This window comes from Pyrus communis, chromosome 13, assembly GCF_041283825.1.
Source record: "Pyrus communis isolate YQ-2024b chromosome 13, ASM4128382v1, whole genome shotgun sequence".
In the NCBI taxonomy this organism is placed as follows: Eukaryota; Viridiplantae; Streptophyta; class Magnoliopsida; order Rosales; family Rosaceae; genus Pyrus; species Pyrus communis.
In genome coordinates, this window is record NC_142577.1 from 17856452 (window position 1) to 17872748 (window position 16297).

Genomic DNA, 16297 nt, shown 5'->3' on the forward strand with positions numbered 1-16297 from the left:
AGTTCGTTGGGGTAGTTGCATCCTCCCATCACCTCCTTCCAGCTCTCCTCCCCTTTAAAATCACCACACAACTCTCCTCCCTCTCTAAACTCTCCCCATCAAACATTATATATACGTATAAGTACACCGTAACTGATCCATCAAAACCTCATAGAAAAAGCTTCAAAATCTTTCCCTTTTGTGAGTTTGACTAGTGTCGTGTTTCTGAGACTGTAACATGGCGGTGCAGAATCAGAACCAGGGAGAGAAATTGAACTTGGGACCTGAGTCAGCAGGAAGTCGCAAACCTGCGCTTCCTAACTTTCTTTTATCAGTGAAGCTCAAATATGTCAAGCTAGGGTACCACTACTTAATCTCCAACGCCCTCTACCTTCTACTAGTCCCTCTCCTTGCCGCGGCCTCCGCCCACCTCTCTACACTCACAGCCGACGACTTCTTCCACCTGTGGCAGCAGCTCAAGTTCAACTTCGTCTCGGTCACTTTGTGCTCCGGCGTCTTGGTTTTCCTAACCACCGTATACTTCATCACCCGCCCTAGAAAAATATACTTGGTGAACTTCGCATGCTACAAGCCCGAGCCGGCCCGTACGTGCACACGTGAGATGTTCATGGAGAGGTCCAAGCTGACGGGCAGCTTCTACGACGAGAACTTGGCTTTTCAGCAGAAGATTCTCGAGAGGTCTGGCCTCGGGCAGAATACGTACATGCCTGAGGCCGTGATGCGGGTCCCACCGAACCCGTGCATGGTTGAGGCGAGGAAGGAGGCGGAGATGGTGATGTTTGGAGCGATCGACGAGTTGCTGGAGAAGACTGGGGTGAAGGCTAAGGATATTGGAATTCTGGTGGTGAACTGCAGCTTGTTCAATCCGACGCCGTCTTTGTCGTCCATGGTTGTGAATCGCTACAAGCTTAGGGGGAACGTTGTGAGCTACAACCTTGGTGGGATGGGTTGCAGTGCTGGTCTCATTTCTATTGACCTCGCAAAGCAGCTTCTCCAGGTTTTTTACTAATTCCTAATTTTTACTTCCTTTTTATATCTAATTTTTAGTTAATTGTACACTATTTATCTTAATTATCACCTAATATGGATAATTGTGTTTTATACTTGCATGATGACGAATTTACATTAGTACACTAGGTTATAAATAAAATATTACTAAATCATCTTTATATACCTTCTACATACATATAACTTGTAATCGATAACGATCATAAGTTTAAGAAAAGTGCTATTAAACACGTGTGGGATTGTTTATGGAATGTCTAAAAAACGCTTTCGACTGTTTTGACGCAAATGCTAAAAGTGTTATAGATTATAGAAAAACACTTGTCAAATGCTTCTTTATGAAGTACTTGAATTTTCAATAAAAATTTCAAACAAATTTATAATAAAATCATTTATAATAGAACCGACTATAAACATAAAAAAAAAAAAATGTTTAAGTGCTTCCTACAAAAGTATTTCTGAGTTATTTTAGTTTATTTTTTTAACTCTCACGTGGTTAATTATATTCAAAATGCATATGCGCACCTGACTTGTATAGATATGTTACCCTTTCACCATAAATAAAGAGATGTGAGAAGTAAATATGTGACATAAATGTGATTGGTGAATATGTATGCTCAATAAATGCTGTACACCAATAGCGAGACTACTAGTTAGCAGCATTTCCACATGTCCAGCTGGTTAATTATGTGGGATGTCTTTAAAAGGACGTTTTCTGTCCCCATAGGGCACAATAAATATATCAAATTCAATGTCTGCAATTGATAACGGAGTAGGATTTTCTTCTTCTTTTTTTCGCTCCCTTTTCCTTCCCTTTCATTTGAACGGTCACGGTTAAGTCACGTAACATCTTATATTAATTTTTTATAACAAGAGAAAGACAAAATAAGAGAATATGAAAGGAGTGAATGGAAGAGGATAGAAAGAGAAGGGGAGAGAATTGTAGTCCATTGATAATTGGTTATACTAATCTAAATGAGCTGAGGTATTTTGGGATTTTTCGAATCTTGGTTTTAGACTTTGGCTTTTTTGAGGTGAAAAAGTGAGATATGACTGATAACGCTTTATGATTGGTTGATGCAATTAAAGGAAACTAAAATGACACATTTGCCCTACATATGACAGTAAAAGGAGGGAAAATCCAATTTAGACTATGATAACGAACTCACCACAGGTTACAGTTAATAACTTCTTCACCACGAGCGTCAATTTAAAAGTAGAGTATCATCATGTTGATCATGAAAAAAATTGGCTTTGTTTTATTAAGACCCTAAATTGGGTAAAATCATTTCTGAATTTGTACTAATGTAACAGGTGCACCACAACTCTTATGCCCTAGTGGTAAGCATGGAGAACATCACTCTCAATTGGTACTTTGGCAATGACCGCTCTATGCTTCTCTCCAACTGCCTCTTTCGAATGGGCGGCGCGGCCATCCTCCTCTCCAACCGCTCCTCTGACCACCGCCGCTCAAAGTACCAGCTCATGCACGCGGTCCGCACGCACAAGGGTGCAGACGACAGGGCATATAATTGCGTATTCCAAAAGGAGGACGACACGAAAAGAGTCGGCGTTGCTCTCTCGAAAGACTTGATGGCTGTAGCTGGTGAAGCCCTAAAAACCAACATCACCACACTTGGTCCAATAGTCCTCCCCATGTCAGAACAACTCCTGTTTTTTGCTACTTTGGTGGCAAGAAAGGTGTTCAAGATGAAGAACATCAAACCCTACATCCCGGATTTCAAGCTGGCGTTTGAGCACTTCTGCATTCATGCCGGAGGGAGAGCGGTGCTGGATGAGATCGAGAAGAACCTTGAGCTCAGCGACTGGCACATGGAGCCATCGAGGATGACTCTCTATAGGTTTGGGAACACTTCAAGCAGCTCATTGTGGTACGAGCTGGCTTACTCTGAGGCCAAGGGAAGAGTCCGAAAGGGAGACAGGATGTGGCAAATTGCGTTCGGGTCAGGGTTCAAGTGCAACAGCGCGGTGTGGAAGGCGTTGAGGACTGTTAAACCAGCTGAGGAGAAGAACCCTTGGATTGATGAGATTCATGAGTTTCCTGTAGAGGTGCCTAAAGTGTCGGCCGTTGCTTCTTAACTAAACCTCGTATATTTTGAGGAGGCATATTGTGTGATTTAATTGTGTTTCTGTACGATGATTTATTTAAATGTAATTCTATCGCAACGTTGGCTGTTGCGTATGATTAAACATCACTACAACTGATTAGTGGGCCAAAATCTAGTCTCAAAAGTTGTTCTATCCCAACATAGAAATGAACAGGGCAAAATGCTCGTCACGAAATTTCGAAATTCCTATCAAGTTGCAAACTCTACGAATTCGAACAAAAGTCTCAATCTAACAAGGTCGACTGAAAACAAGCAACCGAATAGAGTGCATGGTCTCAGACACGTTCTATAGAGTATACAACACAATCAGAACCGAAACATCTCTACACAGAACAACAGTTTAGTTTCTCATTAAAAAAAACCTTGCAAATTACGTAAGGGAGTATTTGAAGGGGAGTACCACTTAAGGATCTGACTAAATTTTCTTAAGACAACTGCTACAAACATTAGATCCTAGACTTACTTGTCAGCAGGCAAACAATCCGATACTTTTTATACAGAGAAAATTCATCAGAGGACACAATTATTAGTTACATGCCCCAAACACCACGGGCTGCTGCCACTTTGTGGTTAGGTCTAGACGTCAGTTCATACAAAATCCTGGCAAAGGTATCAGAATACCTGGCATCTGAGAATACTATCTCAGCAAATGCATTCTCATAAGCTAGCAGCAACGCTCGGTTCTGTGGCTCAGACACAAGGCTTTCCAATATCATCGCAGCTTTCCTGCAAACTTCAGGAACTGGATGGGGTTGCTTGATGACTTTTAACAATCGATCAATGGCCCTGAAATTGTTCCGAAAGAAATGTCATCTCAGCGATATTTTGATTTTCAAACTGCTGATCAAATGAAATGATTCAGTATTTGGGATTTTTTTTAGCGGAAGAGCCCTTACCATCGCTCACTAGCAAGTTTTAGCCTGCAGTCCATATTCACTTCAGCGAGGTTGTAGAGTGCACCAACCGCAGCCGCTTGGGCCCCATGCACTGTTTGTGCATCTACCGATGGTAAGCTCATAAGATCAACCAATCTCTTGTGTATCTGCAGTGTTCACAGACTGTCATTACAAAGATACAATATTTCAAAAATGTAAAAACACTTTTGTAACAGAGGAATTTCTGAATATTAACCTGTGGAACAAAGGGAAGAAGGAAGGGTTCATTATCAGGGTTTATGACCAAACGCCCAAGTAACTCAGCTGCAGCACAATGCCAGGTTTTGACTACAGACCCCAGCATCCCCATGATGGCTTGAACTGCACGTTTTCCTCTGTTTGATAGAAAATCAATTAATTTATCAAACAGATGGATAACAAAGAGAGCGTAAGCTCGAAAAAGAAGATCACAATTCTCACGTTATCTTTATGTAGGATGGCTTTGATGAGCTGAAAATTCCAAGGTCAAGCAACGGAGCCAAATTCACAACTGTCTCAAGAGAATTTGTCACAAGTTCCTCATCCTCTGTTAACAAAGGAAGCATTGGAGTCATTTTACACTAAAATCCTAACCAGAAAAGCAAACTGGAAGGTTACTATTTTCTTTGTTCTGAAAAGGATTTCCAATAGGAAAAGGTATGAAGCTCAATCATGAAAGAAGCATACAAGAAGAAAAGTTCCAAACCAATTAAGTCTACAAGATTTACTGCCAGTAAAATACTAAAATAAGCCTATCTATAAACTACAAGATTTGAAATTGGAAAGTATATACGATCTACACATCTTTAACAACTGAACTAAAAGAAGACATCACCACCATAGAGTTTGTAACTGGATATTACATGAAACCTTTTTAAACATTTATTTCACATACATAGACAATTATACCGGAAAAAGAATTTTAGAGTTGAGACAATAAATTATACACTTCAGACAGACTGCAGTCAAGAAATAAATAATGATTTCAATGATAAGACTTCTCACCTGTGACATAATCTTCTATGCACTGGAACACTGTCTCCAGACAATGGCGATGTTGGGCCATAATGACTTCATTTTCTGGCATGAAAGAGAAGTTGCGAATGATATTTGAAGCAGCAACAGCACACTGCTGTCTTTCTGCTCGACCTTCTTCATCTAGGTTAAACAGACCATCTTCATCATGCCACCACTCCGAAGAAGCACGAAGTTTGGTCACAGCACTCAGCACTAATGCTTCTTGAGTACCGGATCCCAAGCTGCCACATGAATATTTCCCCACAATCAGTTCCTCGTATCAAAAACAATTTCAGACACTCAAACCACAAATTCACTCATGAAATTTCTATATATCTATAGAGCTTACCCAGGATGCGGGACATTGCCATTTGAACCCAATGCCTCGTACTCATTTCCAAACCCTGTTACAACCAAATTTGCACCCAAAGTTCTTACTCTGGGAGCCTTTACATGTTCTTTTGGAAGGGCTATATCACACCAATCATCAATCTGTTATTGACAGAATCCCGACAACATGGGGTCAAATGTCAATAGATACTGGCTGGAACAAGATAGTTCACAACCTGGGGAATGCTATTCCACAACCAATTGTTCATCTGCTCTCATTTGTGAGCGTGTTATTAAAATAATAATACTATTGAATTTGAAATGCAAAATGACCAACTGAGAGCTACCTAAAACTTGAGCGTAAAAACAAAATTATATAAATCAGGAAGCGAAAGAGTTCAAGACGTACAACGCTGAGGAGAGCATCAAGCAACCCAGGAATCTTGGCAAGAGGGGTTGCGTCTTTGCGCATGTCATCTTTTTCTTTAAAAGAGAGTAATGTGAGAGTGTTCAACGCCCATGTCAGCTCACTCTTCAAGCCGCTTTGAAGAGCCAGGACTATCCTTTTATTGTTCTGATCTGCAATACAGGTAATATGAATTGGTAAGAACATCGACTCCACAATGCTCGAAAAAGGAGCTTTCCTGCCCAAACCGGTACCGTTATTAGCATTACTACAGCCCACCTAGCTCAGTAAAAGTTCTGATAATTGTTACTTCACTTTGATTTCTTTTCATTTATAATTCGGCAATTTGTATCAACCCCAGGATTAATAATTGCATATATCTAACACTTCATGGAAAAATTGAAAATTTCGAGAATTTCAGATTGAGATGTGAAGTAGGGTTTTGATAAACTGACCGGCGAAGGAACTGTGGACGTGAAGGGAAGGACCAAGGAGAGTCGACGGAGCTGCCGTGTCGGCGGTGGAAGCGGCAGCAGCTGCGGCGCTGTTTCCGCCGCTGCCAAATGGGCGGCCTCTCTTCCCCGGCGGCTGCGAGGCTCCGCCACCTCCGCCACTAGACTTGTTTTGCTCCCTCTTTTGCATCTCTCTCTCTCCCTCTCCCGGCGTTTGGTCGTTTAATTTTGGGATTGGATTTTAATTTTAGGGCAGGTGGTAACTTTTATTTTTGACCGGATCCGTCCTCGTCAAAAAATTTATTGGGCCTAAGTGGATTCTTGAGTTATTTGACTGGCCCATGTATGCAAGTCTCGTGGCGTTATTTCTCTTTAAAACATTTTCTTAATTTATTATTAGTATTTTTTTAACAAGCGATGTTACCTACACTAAAAAGTGAGAGAGTAGGTTAAGTCTCATAAGAGAGTCGGAGAGGAGTCTCTCCAGAGAGTGCCGGTGTGTGGTGCAGCTGGAGTCGAGTCTCAAGCAAGAAAGAGAGTCGAAGAGGAGTCGAGAGAGAGAGAGGGAGATAGAATCACTGTCACATAGCAGAAGAGAATGAGCTGAGGTCGAGAGAGCAAGTTGAGTTCAATTCAATGGTTAAGATTAAATCTCAACTAATTGAATGACCATAATAATTTATAATATTATACATCATATATTTAATTTGGTTCGATTCTATCTCACTGAATTAACATATGCGTGATATTGATACAAATTTTCGGTTTTGGTTCAGTTTGGGTTATTGAATTTTTTGGTATTATCGATTTGGTATGTTTTTCAGTTCGGTATTTGTACGGTTCGGGTGAATTTCAGTTTTTTCAGGTTTTTGTTTTTTCCACCCGTAGATCTTTTGAGGAGAGTATTATGGGTTGTTTTGGTATATGGTATCCGTTTTGGCGATGAATGTTTTACGGTTCGGGTGTATTTGTTTGGCAACACATAACACCAAGACAAGGAATTCAACATTATTCTTGTTGCAAAACAACATCAACTATATATGTCTGCAAATAAATTTCAATCATTTGATGTATGTTCCATGTACATTTATCCTTCGATATACACAACAACAAACCAAATGCTTCGATCCAAAGTCTCAAAGGCTGCCAACCGTCATGAACCGATGATTCAGAACAGCCTGTGCAGTTGGCCGTTTTCGGAAGTCTGGGTTCAGCATTGCCTAGACCCAAGTCAAATATTATTGTCTTAGATTGTATTAATGAAATGATATTGACATTAGTAATTATTGTTGCAAGTATAATTGAACCTGGAGTAACTCCCAACCAGCACCATCTCCAAGATCCAGAAAATTTACGGCATCTAATAGCCGGTCATCTGCTAAACAGTATCTGCCACAATGGGTAAACGGGAAGAAACTAAGAAATTGAAGCAGAAACAATACAAAATCTGCAAAAAGATCTTAACTTTATGATATCAAAGGTATCTTACTCTCTTGTTGCTCCGATATCAAGTTGGAAAGTGCTCTCCAAAAGCCTCTGCAAGTTCACCATATAAAAAAATTATAACTGATGTAGTAACATCAACTTGGTTATCAAAGAAATGGTCAAGAGTCGGACCATTTATTTCATTTTTCTCAGACAGGAATCAATCTCCAGAATTTTAAGAGTAAAGTTGCTTGGGTTTTCTAAAGACTCCAGCGTCTCTGCATAACCATCCTAACTCATCTTTTTCTTTTCTCTAACACTGTTTGCCTACTATTAACGTTGTCTCTCAATCACGATAATCATATGTGGTATCCACTGTGTTCTCCTACATCCATTACTTATATGACAAATGGGAAAAAAGAATCCATGAACAAAAACAAAAGAAAGGTATATGTGTTAACACGATAGCTTACTTGCAAGGAAAGGCCATCCATTATCCCTGCTTCACAGAATGGTAAGAATGCTAAGTATGCCAAGAGAAGACCTGCCTCATATCTGCACGGAACAATATGAAGAAGGCATAAAGATTATGAGGCAGATTCAATCTTCTAAATGAAGCAAAACTTTCAGAAAATTACATGTCATCTGCTATTCCGAAGGCTCTTTTTTCCATAGGAGTGAATGCACCAGCAGTAGATGCTCGTCTCCAAAGTCCCTCCGAGAGTAATCCAGGATCCCCTTCTAGCTTTGAGTACCTAGGAAACAATGTGTTTGGAGGATATTCAGACGTTATAAGATATGAATCCACCAACTGTTATTCGATTATTTTCTATATGTATTTCTTTAATAAAACAGATAACCATATATGTAACAATAGCATTAGCCTTACAAAATCACTATTATTTTCCTTTAAATTAATTGATCAACTGAAGAGATTCAATAACAACATTTTCTTCTGCGTTCTCTTTGGTTACCCCCTCCTTTGTCGTTGGTAGATTAATAAACAGGACATAAAAAATTACAATGTTCAAAGACTCACTTGGACAAAGTACAAAATCTTGACTATGGATAAATTATGCACACAAATAAAATTACAAGAACAAGCAAATCAGATGGCAGGAATCATACCCAATGTCAACAGAAAATGCTAGATCCCGAAGTCGAGGGACTAAGTAAACAGCATCTCTCTCTACAATTGTGCTGCAAGCAGTGAAGTTTTAGTGGGGAAATAACAAAGTGAACAGAAGAATCATAACACATTATTCAGATGAAGCACTATCTCGAACCAAAATAGACATCTCGAAGCAACATACTTAAGAATAACAGAAGCTGGTCCAAGACTCTGGTGCAACCTCTCACGATCATGCATGTAAGCTAAACCTCTCATAATGCCCTGCAGCAGCTTTGTAACAAAATATCTTCTGCGTTTGATAGTTTCCTCTTGTTCAAAATTATTCCACACTTGTCCTCCGTCAGCACGGGTTTTTGAGACTCTTTCACTCATCACTTTGGCATAATCTGCTGCACTAGCTTTCCCATGATTGCGAAAAGCAAGCCACTGCACATGATAAATTTCCACATTCATTCATTGTTTCTACCAAAAGAATTAATAAACTCTTTGTATATGCAAAGTCTTGAGAAATAATTACACATGACAAACCTGCTCCCCAGTTTTCGTTTCAAACCCACCTATGAGTAACACAAGATTCTGACAGATGTCATTTGAATTGTTCTGCAAAAGCAAAAGAAATGAGTTACATTGAAAAAATATAGAAAAGAAAAAGATTTCACTCTAATTGTAAGAAGTTAGCAAAAGGTTCGGGCAAATGCAATCATTTAGAGGGTAATTTATAACTGGATTACTTGAAGGAAAAAGTGAGCATTTAGCTCATTAGCAGCCATCATATCTGCCTCATTCCCACCAGCCCGTTGTCCAGGATAAACCTTCATGGTTAAAAATGCTACTGTTCAGTACAAATAATGAGCCTATGAAATTGAAATGATCGGATGAGAATGATGCCATTGATAACAATATCACCTTAAAAACGACCGGAGTCCCTCTCAGCGGACCCTGAGAGACTCTCCCATCATACAGCCTGCGAAAGAACTGCCATGAGTACTATCAGCACCAGAAAGATAACAGTTCACAGATATTCACATTACAAGTTTCCTTTGAGCTACTTTCCTCAAACTGATAAGACCATTAGTAGTGCCATGCTCCACCACGTTTAGTCATGTCATGCTCGCAGCAAGGCAACAAATGAATGATTCACAGAGAGCATGAGTATGTATTGTGTTTTACGCTTCTGCATATTTACTACTTCAGAGTGTTTCTCCATTTAGAAGCACATTTTTTTTATAAAGCGGGTATGGGGGAATCGAACTTAGGTCTCTTCCAACATTAAGAGGATAAATACCATTAAGAAGTACTTGCTTTGTAATAACTCTCCTTAATTAATGTAGGGCATTACTACAAATATATATCCTGTAGAATCCAGAATGTACCTGATCTTTACACTGCCTTCTCCTACATCTTGGACTCTCAACCGACCCACATCCCCCGATGAGTACTCAGCATCCGCGCCCAAAGGAGACCCCGAAGAGCTGTTTCAGGCATTGGAAATGAGAAACCACAAGCAAAAAAGAAACATGAACATGTTCTTCCATTAAATTGATGCCAAAATTAATTCACATCAAATAAAAGAAAGGAAAAAAAAAAAAAAAAGCATAAACCAAGGAATAAAAAAACCATGTAGAATTAGAAATAGTTCATCTTCTCCATTTTCTTTGCTACCAAACACTAAGTAACAGAATCACTTGCAAATTCAAACGAATCGAAAGCCTAACCTTCGTTCTAATTGTTCAATCAGGGAAAAAAAATACCCACAAGAAATCTAATTCATTATTATTTTCTCCCTTTTTATTTTCTTGTAAACCAAACAGAAAGTGAAATCAGTTTTGAAAAAACGATACCTAGTGATGTTCATGAAGCCATAGCTCCCAATAAGTCGACCCACCTCGAACGAGTCAGAGTTCGTGATCAGATTCAGACTTGCCCTGCAGCAGAACCAAGTCGTCCGAGTTCTGCTTAGTGAGTAGGGTTTGTGGATGCGGCGAAGCGGAAAGAGGCAATGGCCGGGTGGTGCGAGGAGCATGGTCGTTTGCTGAGCTACCTCTTTGCTTTTTCAGTTCTTCTGAAGAAAATGGCGCCAAGTGGTTGGTAAGGCCGTTAGGGATGGAGAGGATAAGAGAGTTTCTTCTTGGGATGGGAATTCCTTGCGGTTGTACAATCAGCAGTAACTTTTGTATTTCCAATGATCAGGTGCCACCTCAATACCACATAATTGTTTTTTTGTCGAACGATATATTTTGTTAGTTTAGATGTTAAATTGTAACCGTCATTACAAAAGCTCAACTCATTTCCGGCACTGTAATAAATGACGGCTTGCCATTACCACATCATTTAAACCCATGTAAGTTTGTAACCCTTCGATCAATCGTGTAACTTGCTACTTTAAACTATAGTTGGTCAAAATAATAAAAAATATATAATAAAAAAATAAAAAAACAGACAAAGAACTAGGTTAGTGTTGTAAAATATAGCGTGAATGTCACACGTGATTGTAGAACTAGGTTAGTGTTGTAAAATATAGCGTGAATGTCACACATGATTGTATGAGAAAGTAAACTAAAATAGACTTTGGCGACAACTATTGAAAGTCTTAAGTGAAAAAGTCTCAAGGGGGTTATATTTTTATTCATGTATGTAAAGTTGTGTCGGATCAAAACTTCTATATATAGAGGTATGCGTCGGATCAAAAATTTTCTTCTAACTCATCTGATTGTTGATTTGCAGAGAGTTTTAATCGAAGATTAACATTTAGAATAACATAAATAACATATACACAGCACGAGCTGCACAGCGTTCAATTTCTTTGGTGCTTGCAATCTCAACTTATTTAAAGCCCTGGAGATATAGTAATCAGAACCCTTCAAGTGTGTGTGTATTTGTTGGAAGTCTTTAAGGGAATGAATCCTTAAAAATGGGGATATCCTCTTAATCGTTAGATTTGGTTTTAATGAAATTCTATGGTTGAGATTCTGTGGCCTGTGATTTAATCTTAGCCACAAAATTTCATTAAAGTCAAATCTAATGATCAAGAGGGTGTCTCTATTTTTTTTGAAAAATAGAGATCCCTTCCCTTAAAAGGTCTGTATATTTGTTATTCTATCTTCGGTGGTAGATTGACAAGACCTCGTTGATCAATGAAGGCTCGAACCCTGTCATACAAAGTTGTTGGGAGATAGATGAGTTGTACAGGTTCATGGTGTAGGCTCTGACCGATGGATTTTCTTTCATAATAATGGCTGCTGCCAACTCTCCTCTAGTCCCCACTAGCTCCGGCCATGAACTCTTTCCTGCAAAGTGCAAATGCAATAACAACATATATATATAGATATATATATATATATATATATATATACATAGATATATATATATACACACACACACACACACAAATTACACAATATAATTAATCAATTAAAATACACACAATTATTCAGTTGTTCTGGTCACTATGTCTGTATGTGCTATCAATAGAACATATGCGACTTGCCATCTTGGTAGTTGATATGATGATATATCACTTTGTGAATATGATCCGGTAAAGAGTTTTGATGGAACAGATGGGTATTTGTCGGGGGATATACTGCCTTTAGCCTATTAAACTATAGGTTTTTTATCAATTGGGATATAAACTATAAGGTTTGACCTGGCCTAAATAATGAAGGTGAGAGCACAAACAGGCCGTTGACCGTTTCTTTTCTTTCGAATAACAATCTCCTCTGGACTGGAGAGATCGACTGTTCATTGACTTCTACTCAATTAGCAATATGGTTTAGTAGTTCTACGTACTTTCTATTAAATGAAATTTTTTAAATCAAATCTTATATGGATGGCAAATTCGATAACTGTGTTGGATGATCCATTAGTGGCTTAGCCCAAATCTTCACTCTCTCAATATCATTTTACTTAAATAAATAGATCTCCCTACGAACATAGTAAACATAAAATTTGCGACAGTAACCTTGACACTGCTACACCGGCTAAAAATTGTGTTTGAAAATAATTCGACAATGATATTTTAGGGCTCATTTGGAAGCGCTTTTAATATGATTGAAAACACTTTTGGAGAAAGTAAGTTTGGGTTCCAAAAGCTTTGAAATGATTTTTACAAGAAGAACATAATAATTGGTGCTTCTTATAAAAAATACTTCAAGTGATTTTTCAGATTTCATTTGCATTTTTACTAAGGACTGGCCCCAAAAACATTTCATCAAAAGCACTTTTAGTTATTTTAAAAGCATTTCCAAACGAGCCCTTAGTCTTCTTTAAAAATTTGGTCTCCCTAGCATTATCCTTATTATATTAGTTATTTTTCCTAGCATTAGGTTTTCTTGCCATTAAAAGTATTAGGGTTTGTTTTAGTTTTCTCTATAAATAAATGCTTTATAACTCGTAAAATTATTAGATAATAACGATGTAGTCTTATAGGTTTTGTAACCGTTGTGGTATCTTGTTTATTTACTAATATTCTTAGTTTCATATTTTGTTGTTTGTTTGTTTGTTCATTCGTATGTGTGGTTTAGAGCATGTTCATTCCTTCGTGATTTAATTTGCTTCGGGTTGTTACCAATTTCGTCTACCTATTGTTTCTGTCATGTTATCGTTTGGGTTTAGTTTGATAGTTAAAAGAAAAAAAGAAAAAAAATTGACGAAGCCTTGTCGTGCCAAGCCACTAGGTTGCACTCCAAAACTCCGAAGTGTCGGACAGCCCAACACGCTCCAGACATGGATTGAACACAGTCAACGGTTTGGAGTCTGGATACGGTCAAGACACTGCAAGGGCATTTTTGCAAATATAAAAAATTATTTTGGAACAGTTTTATAAATAACAAAACCTCTAAACCTACAACTTCCTGACCCCTTAACTTAAATTTTTTTTTTTTTTTTTTTTTTTTTTAGCGTTGGATCTATTATCAAGGAAAGGGAGTGTGCTTTTGCACTTTATCTACGCCCTGTTATGCTAAAACATCCCGTAGGCGACGAAGAAAAGAAGTGATTAAAATCTCTTCGTATCGACAAGTAAGGTAAGCGTATCTGTTGTTTTCTTCATGGCACCTCTAGGCTCTCTACTTCCGACTCCAATCCTCTTCAATCTTCTCTCAAGTCATCCCTTCAGTCCTCTCTCTCTCCAGACTCTACCTAATCTTGCGCCTCCACATCATTGGGACTCGAATCATGTGTTTTTTTAATTATTATATATGATGAATGAATTTGATGAACATGAGTACTTTGTTATATTATGAATTCGAAGTATTAATATTTGTTACATTTTAATCGCCATGTCCTAACCGTGTTCGTGTTCTTATTTTTTGAGGTTTGCTGTGTCGCGCGTCGCCATATCCGTGTCAGTGTCCATGCAACCTAGCCAAGCTGCACCCAGTTCCTTTCCGGCATCAGATCACCACCGCACAGCCGTTACACCACCTCGCCATTGATAGTCCTAAAATGAGTTGTTTAAAAAAGGTCGAAAAGAAGATAGTTCAAGCCATTGATTTGCAGAGAGTTTTAATCGAAGATTGACACTTAGAATAACGAAATTAACATATACACAGCAAAAGCTGCAGAGCGTTCAATTATTTTCTTTGCTGCTTGCAATCTCAACTTAATTAAAGCCCTGGAGATATTGTTATCCTATCTTGGGTGGTAGAGCGACAAGACATCGTTGATCAATGAAGACGAGAACCCTGTTAAAACGGAGGTCTTGGGTGAGAGCGCAGAACGATGGTGGATTCATGGTGTACAGATATATGGTGTGGGCTCTGACCGATGGATTCTCTTTGATTATAATCGCTACCGCCTCCTCTCCTCTAGTCCCCACTAGCTCCGGCCATGAACTCTTTCCTGCAAATTGCAAATGCAGTATCAACATATATTAACACAAATTACACATAATTATCCAGTTGATCTGGTCATCGTGTATATATGTGATACTCACCATTAGAACATGATCTGCCACGTGGCATCTTGATATGATGATCACTATTATGTGAATATGATCTGGTAAAGAGAGTTTGGTGGGAGCAAATGGGTGGTTGTAGGGGAAAACAGGTCATTTCAGAAGAGACTTCCGCTTTCGCGTACGTCGATCTGCCTGCCTGGGAAATACGAAGCAAGCCTGGAAGGTTGGAAATTAATTAAAAGAAAAGAAAAAAAATTGCGTTCTTTACCTTCTCATTTGCCAAAACTTCATTTGCTTTGCTTGCCCTGCATCCAAAAACATCTTTATATAAAAATTGAATCTTTTGAATCTAGATGACCTTTATTTTATTTTTCAAGATTAACCAAAAGGAAAATACCATTTATGTTTTGGGCCTCGTGGGATCAGGAAGAAAGCTACCAGAAGGATAACCGCCACCAGCGCCACCGCGGCTATCGTCATATCTCAAACCTGAGCCCTTTACACTGCCGAATCAGAACTCCAAAACCAACAAACGAATTCAGATCAGAAATGTGGTGAGTTTCCACATAAGCTCAAGCTTCTTGCGCAGTTAAGCTAGGCTTTGAATGACTTGGATATGTTAGCCTTTAACCTATAAACTATAATAAATTGTTATCAATCGGGATATAAACAAAAAAGGTTTGACTCGGCATGAATGATGAGGGTGAGAGCACAAACAGGCCGTTGACCGTTCTATTCTATCGAAAATAATCACCCCCTGAACTTCTGAGAGATCGACCCTTCGTTGATTTTTACTCAATTAATATTACAGTTAAAGGGTATTACGTATTCTCTACTTGTAAGGATAGGAATCATATTCCCAGTTGGAGTTCCTTTCCCACATAGAATAGATAGAGAATCAAAGTCGGCGTTACTAAATATGTCGGTAGAATGGTGCACTATAAAACCTATATGCTATTCAAAATCTTAAAACACTCACAAACTTCCCCTGATTTTTTTCCCCCAATACACGAAACTTTCCTCACTTTCCCACCCTCCAAACAATGGCCGCAATCAGACTCCGACGGGGCACCGCCCGTCTGCCCCCAGAAGTCAACTGTGTCTTGCTCGTCCTCAACCTCCCCTTCAACATCTCCAGCAAGGAGATGTACGACATCTTCGGCAAATACGGCGTCGTACTGACAGATATATATCAGCACCAAGGACGCCAAAACGGCGGCGAACTACCTCTCCGGCTTCTACGTCACACATCGCCTACCGCTACTTGATCATGGTCTACGACCAGCGCGCCAAGACGGGCAAGAAGCTTGATATGAGGAAGGTGTTTGGGCCTGAAATCTTGGTTTGGGCCGAGTTGGTAGAAGGCCCAAAAAGGAGGCTGTGAATTTCGGCCTAATAGTATAGTCTTGATTGAGTGGTCGAGTCTTTAGATGAAGTAGGAATATTTAAGGATCATGATTAGTTTCTAATGTAGTCGAGTCCTTGAAGAAGTAGGTTTGTATGAGGATCAAGATTGGTTTCTGGATAAAGTATATCGATCACATAATAAAATTAGGTTTAGAATCCTAGTCCGAGTCCAAGAGGGTGAGAT

At 39.0% G+C, this 16297-nt stretch overlaps 3 protein-coding genes across 3 annotated transcripts; 1 reads left to right on the forward strand and 2 right to left on the reverse strand.

Annotated features, from left to right (window-relative positions):
* On the forward strand, nt 1–3317 carry LOC137737606 (3-ketoacyl-CoA synthase 20). The gene is made up of 2 exons (XM_068477141.2): nt 1–997; nt 2320–3317. Exons 1-2 carry the CDS (start codon nt 218–220, stop codon nt 3103–3105), a joined length of 1566 nt encoding a protein of 521 aa, XP_068333242.2. The 5' UTR covers nt 1–217; the 3' UTR covers nt 3106–3317.
* Nucleotides 3318–3458: 141 nt separating this feature from the next.
* Nucleotides 3459–6500, reverse strand: LOC137737607 (armadillo repeat-containing protein LFR). The gene is made up of 8 exons (XM_068477142.2): nt 6257–6500; nt 5805–5974; nt 5415–5557; nt 5054–5307; nt 4490–4595; nt 4266–4404; nt 4031–4176; nt 3459–3920 (listed from the first exon to the last, which is right to left on the reverse strand). The coding sequence occupies exons 1-8, from the start codon at nt 6441–6443 to the stop codon at nt 3665–3667; spliced, it is 1401 nt and encodes a 466-aa protein (XP_068333243.1). The 5' UTR covers nt 6444–6500; the 3' UTR covers nt 3459–3664.
* A 754-nt stretch (nt 6501–7254) lies between these two features.
* Nucleotides 7255–10949, reverse strand: LOC137738034 (Protein kinase superfamily protein). Its single transcript, XM_068477638.2, has 12 exons — nt 10652–10949; nt 10184–10282; nt 9717–9774; nt 9542–9622; nt 9339–9410; nt 8992–9236; nt 8807–8878; nt 8317–8433; nt 8152–8233; nt 7743–7789; nt 7561–7642; nt 7255–7473 (listed from the first exon to the last, which is right to left on the reverse strand). Exons 1-12 carry the CDS (start codon nt 10831–10833, stop codon nt 7390–7392), a joined length of 1221 nt encoding a protein of 406 aa, XP_068333739.2. The 5' UTR covers nt 10834–10949; the 3' UTR covers nt 7255–7389.
* Between the last annotated feature and the right edge of the window lie 5348 nt (nt 10950–16297).